Consider the following 16,181-nt stretch of genomic DNA (forward strand, 5'->3'; position numbering starts at 1 on the left):
TTCTCGAGATATTGTGGTAGTTGATAATCCTGTGATATTGCAAGTGCTTTGAAGCACAGAAACCTAAACCCTGATTCCAGTTATTGATCTTGAGCCGTAACCTGATTCTTTCTAGACCATTGATTGTTGTATACCCAAACACGAACCACGAATCTACGATATTACTCCATAAATATATACAAACTAAATACCAAACGCTGAACTTAATTACTTATATACTCAATCCATGATATCTTATGCTTTGAAAGACCAAATCCTTGAAACCCTGGAACATTGATTCCTTTGTTATCCAATTCTTTCATTACCCAGCATCCAAGCTTTGAAATTACCTTATTGATCCTTACAAGGATTGAAACCCTTTCATTGTTAAACACTCATTATTGTTAATGATTCTGGTTATTGTTTATTATTGCTTATTCAGTTATTATGTTAGAATTGGATTGTTTTTATAAAATTATGGACCAGATTCGTGGTCAGACCATATAATGGTCAAGTTAGGCCAATGTGTGCCTTGGATCCAGTAGTTAGAGCAATGCTGTGTGCCTTGCTCGGGGTTAGTGCGTGACTGATCAGCAGCCTAACCTTGGTTTTTAAATTAAAAGTATAATATCCAATTCTAAATCATAATCCATTGTTCACTTGATATCATAATCATGTTCTATTGATGATCATTATTCTCAGTTTTGTCATTGTGACTTGCTGAGCTAGTTAGCTTATTTGTGCGATGTTGTTTATATTCTTTCCAGCTAAAAAGGAACCAGTTGGTAACGAGGATCCCCAGTCCAGCGTGAGAGCTAGGGGTTCAGGTTGAGAAAGCTGAGCTAGTAGGCTTCTTTTGGAATAATTTAAGTCTGTAAAAGTTTGTAATAAGGTTTAATACTCAGTTTGAGTTTGAATGATTGGGATTTGAACGGTATGTAATATAAGTAGATGTGTGGCTTGTGTGCATACTTTAGCCTGTTGCGATCCGTGGTAGTTGGTAAATAGGGTCACTGCATATTATTGTTATCTTTATTATTGTTATAAGCAGGTTATAAATAAGGTATGTGTATGTGTGTGTGGACCCCAAACTTCTGACCCGGGTTTGGAGGGCGCCACAAGCATGCTACATGTGTGATCCACTGATTAAATTTTGTAGTTTCGATTTATTATGGATTGTCTGTCTATCTTATATTTATCAGTAGACATTAAATCATCTTTGTGTTTTCTTCAGTTATATTGGAACCTAATTTCAAACTTTTCACTCAGTTAATTTTTCTGTATCAGGTTTTGTTATATGGCTAGAGGAGGATTCTGCTATATAGAGGATAATAAGGTATTAATGATATTGTATTCTCAAATAGTCAAATAATAAAATTTGTTCACCGGGTAATAAGATTGTAGGTGTGTTAAATTTGTCAATAATTTGAGCTCTAGACACAAGTGATGCATTTTCTTTTCCCCGAGAGATTAAAATTATAATATTTCAAGTCTCTGAGCTGCTACATGTATCAATATTCAGTTTTATTTGCAGTATCCAATTACTCAAAACCATTGCTGAAGTTATATTTATAAGCTGATTATCCATAAACATAATTTCTTATTAGCCACTATGTATCTTTAAGTTTGTTGTTAGTCACTAGTCCTTTTTCTTTTACCATTCTTTTATACCATTGCGTCTATTGACATGTGACCAAACATTTTATATAATATCATGAAATATGATTTATAGTAAGGTGAAGTTACAGAAACACTAGTAGAACAAAGTATATAATTAAAACTAGCTACTGTAAGAATGAGAGATCTTTTACCCCTCCAGTTTATTCCAAGACCCAATTATCTTTTAAAGATTAATATATGTTAAAAATCATATGGATGCATTTCAAGTGTTCATCAAGATGTTTTGGCGTTCTACAAATGATGGTGAAGATGTATATGGTTTGCCAAATGAAGGTGTTGAAATTACGTTCTTTCATCTGGTAAGGTTTTAAATTATACTGATAGATAACCGAGTTGATATCACTATAGAAATGGAATTGTATTAAATGAAGGAGTTAGATATCGAGGCTCATAGAGACCCAATGGATAAGTCTCAGCCTGATCCAAGTGCTGTAGAGAGTTCTGCAGATGAGGATTTTACAGGGCTTTCAGATCTTTATTGGGTATATGCTTTATATCTCTATTACTTTTTTTTATGAAATCATATTATCATCTAACATAAATTTTTTATTAATTCTATTTTATATATCAAATGTTCTGCAGTAATGATTGATATTATTTATTTTTATTATAGTCTAAATCATCGGCACCATTAGAACCAGACGTACACATTATCGGCCTGCAGGGTTGATTTGCTGATCTTTTGTTTGATCATGCAGAAGTCAGACTCTTCTTTAGTTTTTTGAAATTGGGTTGATTGGCTAAATTGGATGGAGTTGTCGGAATTTATGAATAGGGTATTTAAAAATTAGTATAGTATGAGTTGGCTAATGGAATGCTTGTAGTTTATTTGAAATGCATGTATAGTATGGTATGAGTAATATTTTGGTATTAGACTTGTAATTTGGATGAGTACCTTTTTATTTCTGTTTGGATATTTTTGTTGTGATGTTGCATTGTTTTAGTTCCCTGTGGCTGTAAATAGTACCAGGATGGCATGCAATTTACAGAACATTGACATCACAATGGTACATATAAACCGATGTAAAAAATGTATAAAAGACATCATGTAAAATAATATTAAATGAAAAAGAACTAAAAAAACAATTTGAAATAGTCATTTGACATCGGTTCTGAAAAGAAACTCAATGTATTTTAAGTCAAATAACATCGGTCAGAGGAATTGGCTGATGTTAAACAAAAAGATTTAACATCGATTTCGTGAAGAAAACCAATATCTTATCCATCATTTCAAATTGGGGGGCTAATTTAAACGATGTCTGATCAAATATTTCACATTGGGCAACTAGTTTAACCGATGTCTGATCTAGCATTTCACATCGGTTTGTTCGAAAGAATTTAAATTAATGGCTTTTAGAGCTTGTTGATTTCATGTTCTAATGGATAAATACCACGTAATATACTCATATTCACCTAGAAATACTGTAATATAAGCTGAAATTTGTTGCAAAGACATCACATTTAATCTTAAAACTGATATATAACACTATAATAGACATCGACTGTTAACCGATGTCAAAGGCTGATGACATTTAACTTCACACGCGAAGACATCAGTTCAGATTTTTTTTAACATCAGTTCTAAACCGATGTCTGATCCCATATTTCTAGTAGTGCAAGTCTATTCATGGCCTGAAACAAGCTCCCAAGGATTGGCATAAAAAGTTTGATGAAACTGTGTTGCCATTCAGTTATATGGTTAATGAAAGTGAGAAGTGTGTCTACACCAAAGTTAAAGGTAGTGAGTGTGTTATCCTGTACCTATATGTGGATGACATCTTATTGTTTGGAACCAATATTGAGATTATTAACAAGATAAAAGAATTCTTGAGAAGGCATTTTGAAATGAAGGATATGGGTGAGGCTAGTGTAATTCTTGGAATAAAACTGATTCAGTCAGCTGAGGGAATAACCTTAACTCAATCTCATTATATAGAGAAATCTATACTTCAGAAATATGGTTATTCACAATATAGAATTACTAGTACACCCTATGATCCTAAAGTTGCCTTTGTCAAGAATACTTCAGGAGTTCGTGTGTCTCAGTTAAGGTATTCTCAGATTATTGGGAGATTGCAGTACCTTGCTAACTGTACTAGACCAGATATTTCAAATTTTGTGTCTCATTTGGCTGGATATATAAGTTGTCCAAATAGAACTCATTGGGATGCTCTTGATAGAGTACTTAGATATCTAAAAGGCACAATGTACCTTAGTTTACACTACATGAGATTTCCTGGTGTGCTTGAAGGGTACAGTGATGCAACTTGGATAGCTAAGAAGTCTGGTTCCAATGGAGTGACTGGATATGTGTTCACCTTGGCTGGTGGAGCAATATCCTGGAAGTCAAGCAGACAGACTATAGTGACTCAGTCTACATTTGAGGCTGAGTTGTGTATACTAGATGCCACGGGGATGGAGGCTGAATGGTTACACGGACTTATGTCTGCGATACCTGTAGTAAGTAGACCACTTCCTGCTATTGCTATTCATTGTGATAGTCGAACAAGTATCGACAAGATTAGTAGTAAAAAGAATAATACTAAAGTAAAGAGACATATCCAAGTTAGACTCAAGTCTATAAGGGGTTTAGTGACAGATAGGATTATAGCTATAGAGTTCATAGGAACTCAGAATAATATATCGGATCCTTTGACTAAAGTACTGGAACCTGCAGTGGTCCTCAAGTCAAGGTTGGGGATGGGACTGTGAACCCATCATAATTCATCAACAGTGGGAACCCAATACACATGAGAAGAGATACCTCGAAGTGTATTCAATGTGGTAATAACAAGCTGTAAGGATGAATTGGTAGTACCTTTGCTACGTAGATGATACTGCTGCATCTGAGTCTATCCCCTGTAAACCTAGAAGGTACTGACACTGCTAGAAAAGTAAGAGTGTTAAAACTCTGAATGGGATCAAGTCATTTGACGAGATAGAGGCAGTATATCTCTGGAGATGCCCATCTAAGTGAATGTAATTATGTGGTCGCAATTAGAGGAGAAATGGTTATTCCTTGAAGAATTCGATTAACAAGATCGAGATAAAACCATTAATGTCTCAAAGTCGTAGATTAAAACCATAGCCGTTGACTTGTCGTCGTCTATGGAACATGGTTATACTAAACATATTAAGATTCAAGGTGAAACATTCCATCTGAATCCGGTAGCTATTGAAGTAGAGAACTTAGGACGGTTCAAACCTGAAAGGGTACCGACTCTGAAAAATAAGTCATGATGAGAAAAAACTGATCTCATTCCTGTATGGATTTGTGGGGGATTATTAGAAAAAATTGGATTTTAGATCATAGTTTTATTATGTTCTTCATGATAATCATAAAATCTAATGATCGGAAGTTGTTCCATGATATGTGAACTTAAACTTTCATGTAAGGTTTTAAGAATTTTTCATAATGAAATTTATAGAAAATTAGAGTTAAACAATTAGTGGCTTGAAAGAGCTTGAAAAAAGAGAATGTGTTTTGTCCCACATTGAAAATAAATAAAGGAGGTATTGGCTTTATATAGTATCACACACATGGGTAGTGTACAACTACTAAGGTGTGTGATGGTGCATTATGTTCTTGTGTGCTTCACACGCATATACACACACGCACGTGCCGCCGCCCCGCCCCGCCACACACCGGCCCCGTCGTATGCGAGGTGACCTGGGCGAGGATCTTCTTTCAAAAGTTATAACCATTCGAACTCACTTTCAGACTTCGTGCAACTGTCTTGCAGGCTTGCTTTCACTCCAATTTAATGTGATGACTATTAGACATGCCATCTTCTTTATTGAGCAAATTCCACGGGGGAAAGAGTTTCGATAGAATTTTATAAAGGGTTTGCATGATAACTCTGTATCCTTATTGTCACTGATTTTAGACAGGTCCTCCTTTCCAAATAAGCATTTTCATTGAGATCTTTAGCCTTGAGCATGTACCATTGTGAAGCATCCTGGACCTTATTCAACAAAGGATTGACAGATTTAGGCATGATGACCCCTTTTCCTGAATAATTAGGCTTATACTGGTGTATGTTTTAACAAATCTCGTATTGACAGAAAATTAAATTTGATCAATAATAAACTGACTGAAACTAAACTAGGCTACGAGTGCTACCTAAACTTGGGTTGTGTTTGTACCTGGTGATCGGGGATTAAGTGGGGAAATAGAATAAAAAGACCCATTGGGGTGGAGGTGTGTATATATACTTGAGTTAAAGACTTTTTTCCAGTTATGATTTGGATTTTGTATCCTCATTTAAAAATTTGAATTATGTTTGAAATTGGATTTTATCTCAACTGATAATGGAAATCTGAAAGACGCTGCGATTTAAGTTTAAAATAAATTGATCAAATTATAGAAAAAACACACTTATGGAAATTAAAATCATTAAATCAGTACAAGAAATCTCAAATTTACCAACAAAAGTTGCCAACAAAAATGTATCTGTTAACAATTATCAACTGATTGCCGACCAATTGCAAACTTTTGAAAAGTATACACAACATCAACTGTTTCAAAACGGGTGAGTAATGAAAGGTTGCCAATGAAATTTTCTGTTGGCAAAACCAAGAGTTATAACGGAATTAATAATGAATTGCCAACAGATATATAACTACAGAATACTAACAGAAAACTAATAATTTACTGAGGGATTAGTAAAGCAAACCGCATTGTCCCATTTCAGCCCTAATTGTATTCCGTTAGTAATCGGTTAATAACTATGGATACGTTATCTTTGTTTCCTTGCTAATCTTTTATGATTGTAGATTAGTTGTATTTGTTCTATTACCAATCTGTTACAATTATATATCGCTCGTGCATATTTTTGTCACTAATCTCTTGTAGAATTTTACCATATATGTCACACCCTAATTAATGTACGACAACTATATTATCATATTTGGATAAAAAATACATGCAGACTCAACGAAGAAATAAATTACGTTGGTAACCAACTAATTAATTATGAGTCACAGATTAAAGTATTGTTCGAATTATTTGTTCACGTTCTGAAAACAACAAGAAAATTTGGTGTTGGTATTTTCATTTTAAGTATATCACATGAAAGATTATAAACACAATACTCAAAACTTAGTGTCGGTAGATTTTGTATTTACCTTTCAGGTTCAAAACATACTATGAGATACACAATTAATATATTTAATTGAATTTTAATATTTGTAATGAACATATATATATATATAATAAATAAATGTATATTTTTTTTAAAAATAACATATGATTTTATAATAATGTATGTAAATATTTTAATAATTTAATAATAATTCTGTTCATAGTGAAGAGAAATTCATTATTTCTCTCGGGCTCATGACGAATCCTACAAGATCTACGAACAACCCGTGTTTCCTGAACATGATTACGTTTAATATTTTGATGTACATCCTAATCTTATTTCAACTTTGGTTCAATGTTATCATGTGATTCCAGATCTTCATCGAGATTTATTGTCCTCCCACTGGTTTTCTTAAAAAGTAGTTCTCACTCAAGAAATACAATGGTCTGAGCAACAAACACTTTGTTCTCGTAAGGATTATAAAAACTATTCCCTTTAGTCTTACTTGGGTATCCCACAAAATAGCATTTATCCAATTTTGGTCAAAACTTATCTTTTGACCCACTTTGGTCCGAACTCGATTAAGTGTATATGCAATCAGTTCTAAAGCATACCTTGGAAACTGATTGGAAGATCCGCTTGACTCATCATCGATCGTACCATGTCCAACAAGGTATGGTTTCTCCTCTCAGAATCTTTATTCCATTGAGGTATTCCAAAAGTAGTAACTCATTATACAATATCCGACTCCTTCAAGAATCTCTTGAATTTGAGGTTTAAGTATTCTTCTCCACGATCTGATCGTAAAATTTTTATACTTTCCCATGTTGCCTTTTCTATTTTGGCCTTATTTTCTTTAAACACTTCAAAAGAGTCAGATTTATTCTTCATAAGACATACATATCCATATCTAATGAAGTCATCAGTAAATGTTATGAAGTAGTATAAGCTAGCCCTTACCATTATAAGTATTCTACTACATACATCACAATGTATAAGTCGTAATAGTTCGGTGGCCCTTTCACCTTATCGGGTAAAAGAAGCTTTAGTCATTTTGCAAATGAGACAAGGTTCGCATCCTTCGTATAGATTCAAAATCAAACCTTTCCCAGTATTCATCTATATGTAACTCAGAAATGCGTTGATCATTTAACGACAATGCTAGAAGTAATGTTTTATTTGAGTCATCTTAAAACATATAAATTGTTAACTAATTGTGCAACATAAAAGCCTTATCACTGAAATAGAATAAAAACTGTTATCTATTTAAATAAAATGAAAAAACTTTCTTCTCCTAAAAAGAAATTGATATAATATCCCCACTAAAGGCGGGCATGTATTAAAAATTTACCAAGTTCTCAACTTCGCCTGATTAGCAAAATTAGGTATGGAGTTACTCCAACTAGAGCAGCAACTTTTGCTACAATTCTAATCGATACATAAAGATTGAACATTGATGGTCTTCTTCTTTAGATCTTCTAAATAAGCTTGACAGTTTACCTTTGAATCATCCGGTTATTACCATAGAAGTGAACAGTATTCGAACATGTTTCATATTCGTATTCGGTCAACAATCCAAAAGAGATTACGTAATAACTATTCATACTGTACCACCCTAATTAAACAAGTAGATGCTACACAAGATAAGTCTTATTTATTAATGGAAGCAAAAACAAGCTAAACTTAATTTATTAAACTAATAGAAGTTTAAAATCTTCAAAATAAAGTTCTCTAACAAGATTCAAAATAATATGGGATGAAACATATCTATGACTTTATTTTGAAGTAGATAAATAAGCTAAAATTTTGGCAGCACTCATCACACCCTAGCTGTACCAGTGACTACCTGTGAAAAGAAATAAACACCAGTGAGTCAAATGTCCGGTACGAAAATATCATTAAAATATAAAATAAATGAGTGTCTTTGATATAAATAATTAGGTATGAAGAGGAGTAATATGACAGTAAATATTTGAAGTCAAAGAAATAAACTAATCACACAAATCAAACAAATCGTTCAGAACAAGTAAGGTGGGTACTAGTAAGTGCATCGTACAAAACCTTTGCTCCCTCGTAAACTCTACTGAGCAAAGAATAGAATAGTGCAAACAGTGTCTTCTCCACTTATCCACAAGAAAGATAAAATCAAAATTTTAAATATTCTCACAAACAAACAAAGGTCATGATCTTAATCATGCCTCATACCCCGAGACGTGCTCGTATGCTCACATAATTGATAAGATTTTGTATCGAGAACACCAAAGACTATAAAAATTCCATGAGTAATTTACCCACATAGATAAGTTTAAGAGCCCATAAAAAATGGATACAAAATGTTGCCAACAGTTCTGAAAATAAAATATGTATGTGGCAAATCAAGTATACTCGTAGAAAACATGGATCAAAAGTGGTTAAGCAACAACAAGCATCAACTGTGGCTAAGAAAGATTAATAAGTGTACATATATCAACTAAACAAAATATGATAAGAAATAAGTACTGATGACAAAATATGATAAGGCAATAAGTATAGGGGATGGAAATGTATTTTAAATGATGAGAGAATGGAAGATTCTCGTAACTCGTATTTCTTCTTAAAATATTTTATAATGCTGCTATTTAATCTAACTCCCATCTATAATATCAAAAGAAATATAACTTATAAATGCCAAATTTTAAAACCACTAAAAATTAAGTTAACAAAAAATAATATTTTATTTTCTATCACATGTTAGAGTGATTTAAATATATAACTACAAATATGTGAATTATATATAACTGGTTTATAGATTATAAAAGAAATTCTATTAATTTACAAAAGTAACACTTAAATCTTTAAGTACATAACTTCATAAAAAATAGGTAAATATAAATTATACACTCATTTAACAAGAATTGCACACAATAAATTCTAACAATAATTTGATAAATGGGCTCCATCCAAGCACTGCTGATCTTATGTAAAATAGATCAAAAGAATGAAGGACAGTATCTATATATCTACGTGGGCTATTGTGATGGATTTAATGAGATCAATTCGTGAAATTTTAACACATAGAAATCATACCTTTAATAGTGTCATATTGTTGGGTCCTAGTTGATGTTAGGTAATTTAAAATTAAAATATTAAAATGAAGTCATGACACAAGAAAATTATAAGAGAAATTAATGCAAGATTTGATTGAGACTGAAAAATGAATCACATTAGTTTGAGTTTAAGCATACTCAAAAGTTTGTTGCGCGCCTTGCAAAACTGCAATACCTGCATGCAGAATCAAGAACATAGACAAGTACAGGTAGATGAGATTAAGTGATTAGAGTAAAAATTCCCAGATACCTCCTTAAGCAATTTTCACCCCGAAGAGCATGACACTAGTCTCCGGTGCTTTCCTGGAATCAATTATGTTCAAGTCACTGTCACCCTTGATATCCATCTCGAGCCTGGTATCTCCATTTCCACTGTGATTCTGTTCAAGGCCAAAGTTCTGCACCCCTTCCTTGGAATGCAATTTTTCGCCATCAGCAATGACATATTTTCCCCTGTTAGCTTCCTCAACTTGTACTCTATTAGCATTATATTCCACATCAATTGCAAAATAAGTGTGAACAGCTGACCCCGTCTCAAAAAGCTCACAATTGAAGAAAATAACTTTGTCCGCTGATCTCAGATCCTTTGCTCGCACAAAATCTTTCCAGCCACTAGATAAGACATAACTGTTACTTCCCTTACAGACACCATAGCGAAAATTCCAGAGTGTCATCGACTGGTCATAGAAAGCTAGCTTATGACCTACGTCGCTAGCAGTAAGTACCTTTTCAAATAGACAGGTACGTGTACAATCTTGTTGCCTCTGTGCCTGGAAAATATTGACAGACCTGCAAGAAAGGCTACCAGCAATGCAGACTTGTTTCTGAATATTTGGTTCTTGTGCAATGTTGTCTGTCTTTCGCAAGCTTTCATCGACACTATCATATGCCATCTCTGCTTCCTCCTCTGTCTTAAAAATCCCTATGCAGGTCCAGTTATGATTTACATAAACATGTGCTGCCCAGTTCTCATTCATTAGAGCAACGACTCCCTTAGAACTCGAACTACGAATAGTTTTATCATGCCTTGCACGCTTGGTACATGATTGATTATGACTCAAACTGTTCGAACCTGAAGCTTTGCCGAACACATGTGCTGACATTCATGAGATCCTTCATTGTTTACTGCAATCACAGGAAAGTCAGTAAATGAAACAAGTTAATACATTTCATTCCTAAACTATCAAAACCTGCGGAGAAAATGATCTGCAGCAAGTAACTCATATTTAAAGTCCAAACTAGAAACTGGAAAGGAAAAAGGTTTGAAGAAAACACATCCATACTTATGATTTAAACTAAAATATAGAATATAATGTATTTTTTCACATAAGAATAAAAAGAGATCTCATTTATGTATTTATTAATTAGCTCAACCAAAAAACTACTTTTGGAACTACATTTTCTGCATTCTATGTTTCCCAACTCTCTCATCCCAGTCAGGGGAGGATCTAGTAAGGTGCTATGTGGGACATGTGTCACCCTTAAACATAATTTTATATTTTTTATAATTAATTTTTTTGAAAATATATGAAAATGCCCCCCGAAAATACAAAATTATAACAGTGTATTCACAAATTACGATCCATATATCAGTGGAATTTAATTCCTGGATCTCTCACAACCAAAGTAATAGAGGGGGTTTTCATACATCAAACATGCATCACATGTCTAAAAATTCTCAATAAAATGATCACAACCCTTTCTAGGAATAAATGTAAAAACGGGCAAATGATAGACACAAATATGCTTTAATCAATACAAGAAATGTCTCCTTTTAAACAATTACTATAATTTTGACTACACATTACATATTTGATTTGAAATAAAATGTTCAAATAACCTGAAAGAACACATGACACACAAAACCGCCAATCAATAATAAAATCAAATTGGTTCACACATATATATTTAAGACTTAATAAAATCTATAAATATGGCATATAACTATCCTGTAAGAGCTAAATCATGATTGGAATAATGACAATAAAACTTACAGAAATAGCTGTTAAATTCTTCTCAATTTGTTGAGCTCAAAGAAAGATCTCTACGAGGCTAGTGCTTGTAGTTAATAACTAATAGAATGTGTATTTATATACAGAGATGTAACCGAGAAATGCGTTTCTCATAATATGCCTTAAGGACAATGCTAGAAGTAATGTTTTATCTGAGTCATCTTAAAACATATAAATTGTTAACTAATTATGCAACATAAAAGCCTTATCACTGAAATAGAATAAAAACTGTTATTTATTTAAATAAAATTAAAAACCTTTCTTCTCCTAAAAAGAAATTGATATAATATCCCCACTAAAGGCGGACATGTATTAAAAATTTACCAAATTTTCAACTTCGCCTGATTAGCAAAATTAGGTATGGAGTTACTCCAACTAGAGCAACAACTTTTGCTATAATTCTAATCAATACATAATGGTTGAACATTGATGGTCTTCTTCTTTAGATCTTCTAAATAAGCTTGTCAGTTTAACTTTGAATCATCTGGTTATTACCATGGAAGCGAAAAGTATTCCAACATGTGTCATATTCGTATTCGGTCAACAATCCAAACAGAGATTACGTAATAACTATTCATACTGTACCACCCTACTTAAATAAGTAGAGGCTACACAAGATAAGTCTTATTTATTAATCGAAGCAAAAACAAGCTAAACTTAATTTATTAAACTAACAGAGGTTTAAAATTTTCAAAATAAAGTTCCCTAACAAGATTCAAAATAATATGGAATAGAACATATCCTTGACTTTATTTTGAAGTAGATAAACAAGCAATCACACCCCAGCTGTACCACTGACTACCTATGAAAAGAAATAAACACGAGTGAGTCAAATGTATGGTACAAAAATACCATTGAAATGTAAAATAAATGAGTATCTTTGATATAAATAATTATGTATGAAGAGGAGTAATATGATAATAAATATTTGGAGTCAAAGAAATAAACTAATCAGACAAATCAAACAAATCGTTGAGAACAAGTAATAGACAAATAAATAGACAAATACTGTATTAAATATAGCATGTCACACTAGCAAGTTAGTTTTTTTGTTTTATATTAGCATGTTTATATTTTTTTGTTCCACAATCCTTTGATATCTACCAAACAATGATTGGAGAACTAACTATGAGAATGATCATACCAGGTAAATTAATCATAGTTAAATGAGGAGCACCATTTTTCTTTACAACAAGGGTCAGTGGTGTATGAGATATCCCTTTTTCATTTCCAGCAATCTCATTAGTGGCCTGGTTAATCGCTTTCGCTATATTTGATTCTTCAGTAGAAACCAGTTTTGTAAGATACTCCAACTGAAGATTTGAGTCAGATTGTGCATGATTTTGCAGCCTAATAACAAGAGGGTCCATGGTACAATAACCTTGCAAATTTTTTCCGCTAACCAGCTAGAAAGTTAGCTGGCTTTTTCTTTAGTGGCCGAAGAGGTAAGGCTGGAGAGTTAGCTGCTCTTAATACAATTTAGGAGCTCTAGCTGCTTCTTGTTTGATGGTTGCTTTTTTAAATACAACTCTACAAATACACCCCTGAAAGTTTAAAAGTTAAAATGGAACTAATACCTTTTTGTTCACTAGGGAGTGAGCATGCTACATGTGTGATCCACTGATTAAATTCTGTAGTTTTGATTTATTATGGATTGTCTGTCTATCTCATATTTATCAGTAGACATTAAATCATCTTTGTGTTTTCTTCAGTTATATTCGAACCTAATTTCAAACTTTTCACTCAGTTAATTTTCCTGTATCAGGTTTTGCTATATGGCTAGAGGAGGATTCTGCTATACAGAGGATAACATATTTGAATTTGGTATAGGTATTAGTGATATTATATTCTCAAATAGTCAAATAATAAAATTTGTTCACCGGGTAATAAGATTGTAGGTGTGTTAAATTTGTCAATAATTTGAGCTCTGGACACAAGTGATGCATTTTCTTTTCCCCGGGAGATTAAAATTATAATATTTCAAGTCTGTGAGCTGCTACATGTATCAATATTCGGTTTTATTTGCAGTATGCAATTACTCAAAACCATTGCAGAATCTTTAAGTTTTAATCACATAAATTTGCCACTATGTATCTTTAAGTTTGTTGTTAGTCGCCCGTCCCTTTTCTTTTACCATTCTTTTATACCATTGCGTCTGTTGTCATGTGACCAAACATTTTATATAATATCATGAAATATGATTTATAGTAAGGTGAAGTTACAGAAACACTAGTAGAATAAAGTATATAATTAAAACTAGCTACTGTAAGAATGAGAGATCTACTACCCCTCCAGTTTACTCCAAGACCGAGTTATCTTTTAAAGATTAATATATGTTAAAAATCATATGGATGCATTTCAAGTGTTCATCAAGATGTTTTGGCGTTCTACAAATGATGGTGAAGATGTAGATGGTTTGCCAAATGAAGGTGTTAAAATTACGTTCTATCATCTGGTAAGGATTTAAATTATACTGATAGATAACTGAGTTGATATCACTATAGAAATGGAATTGTATTAAATGAAAGAGTTAGATATCGAGGCTCATAGAGACCCAATAGATGACTCTGTGGAGAGTTCTGCAGAGGAGGATTTTACAGGGCTTTCGGATCTTTATTGGGTACATGCTTTATATCTCTATTACTTTTTTTTATGAAATCATATTATCATCTAACATAAACTTTTTATTAATAATAGTTTATATATCAAATGTTCCGCAATAATGATTGATATTGTTTATTTTTATTACAGTCTAAATCATCGGCACCATTAGAACCAGACGTACACATTATCGTCCTGCAGGGTTGATTTGCTGCTCTTTGGTTTGATCATGCAGAAGTCAGACTCTTCTTTAGTTTTTTAAAATTGGGTTGATTGGCTAAATTGGATGGAGTTGTCGGAATTTATGAATAGGGTATTTAAAAATTAGTATAGTATGAGTTGGCTAATGGAATGCTTGTATTTTATTTGAAATGCATGTATAATATGGTATGAGTAATATTTTGGTATTAGACTTGTAATTTGGATGCATACCTTTTTATTTCTGTTTGGATATTTTTATTGTGATGTTGCATTGTTTTAGTTCCCTGTGGCTGTAAATAGTACCAGGATGGCATGCAATTTACAGAACATTGACATCACAATGGTACATGTAAACCGATATAAAAAATGTACAAAAGACATCATGTAAAATAATATTAAATAAAAAAGAACTAAAAACCAATTTGAAATAGTCATTTGACATCAGTTCTGAAAAGAAACTCAATGTATTTTAAGTCAAATAACATCGGTTAGAGGAATTGGCTGATGTTAAACTAAAAGATTTAACATCGGTTTCGTGAAGAAAACCAATGTCTTATCCATCATTTCAAATCGGGGGCTAATTTAAACGATTTCTGATCAAATATTTCACATCGGGCAACTAATTTAACCGATGTCTGATCTAGCATTTCACATCGGTTTGTTCGAAAGAATTTAAATTAATGGCTTTTAGAGCTTGTTGATTTCATGTTTTAATGGATAAATACCTCATCATATACTCATATTCACCTAGAAATACTGTAATATAAGCTGAAATTTATTGCAAAGACATCAAATTTAATCTTAAAACCGATATATAGCACTGTAATAGACATCGGCTGTTAACCGATGTCAAAGGTTGATGATATTTAACATCACATGCGAAGACATCGATTCAAATTTTTTTTAACATCAGTTCTAAGCCGATGTCTGATCCCATATTTCTAGTAGTGCAAGTCTATCCATGGATTGAAACAAGCTCCCACGGATTGGCATAAAAAGTTTGATGAAACTGTGTTGCCATTCAGTTATATGGTTAATGAAAGTGACAAGTGTGTCTACACCAAAGTTAAAGGTAGTGAGTGTGTTATCCTGTGCCTATATATGGATGACATCTTATTGTTTGGAACCAATATTGAGATTATTAATAAGACAAAATAATTCTTGAGAAGGCATTTTGAAATGAAGAATATGGGTGAGGCTAGTATGATTCTTGGAATCAAACTGATTCAGTCAGCTGAGGGAATAACCTTAACACAATCTCATTATATAGAGAAATCTATACTTCAGAAATATGGTTATTCACAGTGTAGAATCGCTAGTACACCCTATGATCCTAAAGTTTCCCTTGTCAAGAATACTTCAGGAGTTCCTGTGTCTCAGTTAAGGTATTCTCAGATTATTGGGAGCTTGCAATACCTTGCTAACTGTACTAGACCAGATATTTCAAATTTTGTGTCTCAGTTGGCTATATATATAAGCTGTCCAAACAGAACTCATTAGGATGCTCTTGATAGAGTACTTAGATATCTAAAAGGCAC

At 32.8% G+C, this 16,181-nt stretch overlaps 1 protein-coding gene across 1 annotated transcript; it reads right to left on the reverse strand.

Moving 5' to 3' along the window:
- Positions 1 to 10,083: 10,083 nt before the first annotated feature.
- On the reverse strand, positions 10,084 to 10,932 carry LOC141661266 (AP2/ERF and B3 domain-containing transcription factor At1g51120-like). Its single transcript, XM_074468250.1, has one exon. The coding sequence runs from the start codon at positions 10,930 to 10,932 to the stop codon at positions 10,084 to 10,086; it is 849 nt and encodes a 282-aa protein (XP_074324351.1).
- Between the last annotated feature and the right edge of the window lie 5,249 nt (positions 10,933 to 16,181).

Source organism: Apium graveolens, chromosome 5, assembly GCF_009905375.1.
Source record: "Apium graveolens cultivar Ventura chromosome 5, ASM990537v1, whole genome shotgun sequence".
Lineage (NCBI taxonomy): Eukaryota > Viridiplantae > Streptophyta > Magnoliopsida > Apiales > Apiaceae > Apium > Apium graveolens.

Excerpts from the sequence above, each read along its gene's own strand:
- LOC141661266 (XM_074468250.1), bottom strand. The coding sequence starts at position 10,932 with ATGTCAGCACATGTGTTCGGCAAAGCTTCAGGTTCGAACAGTTTGAGT.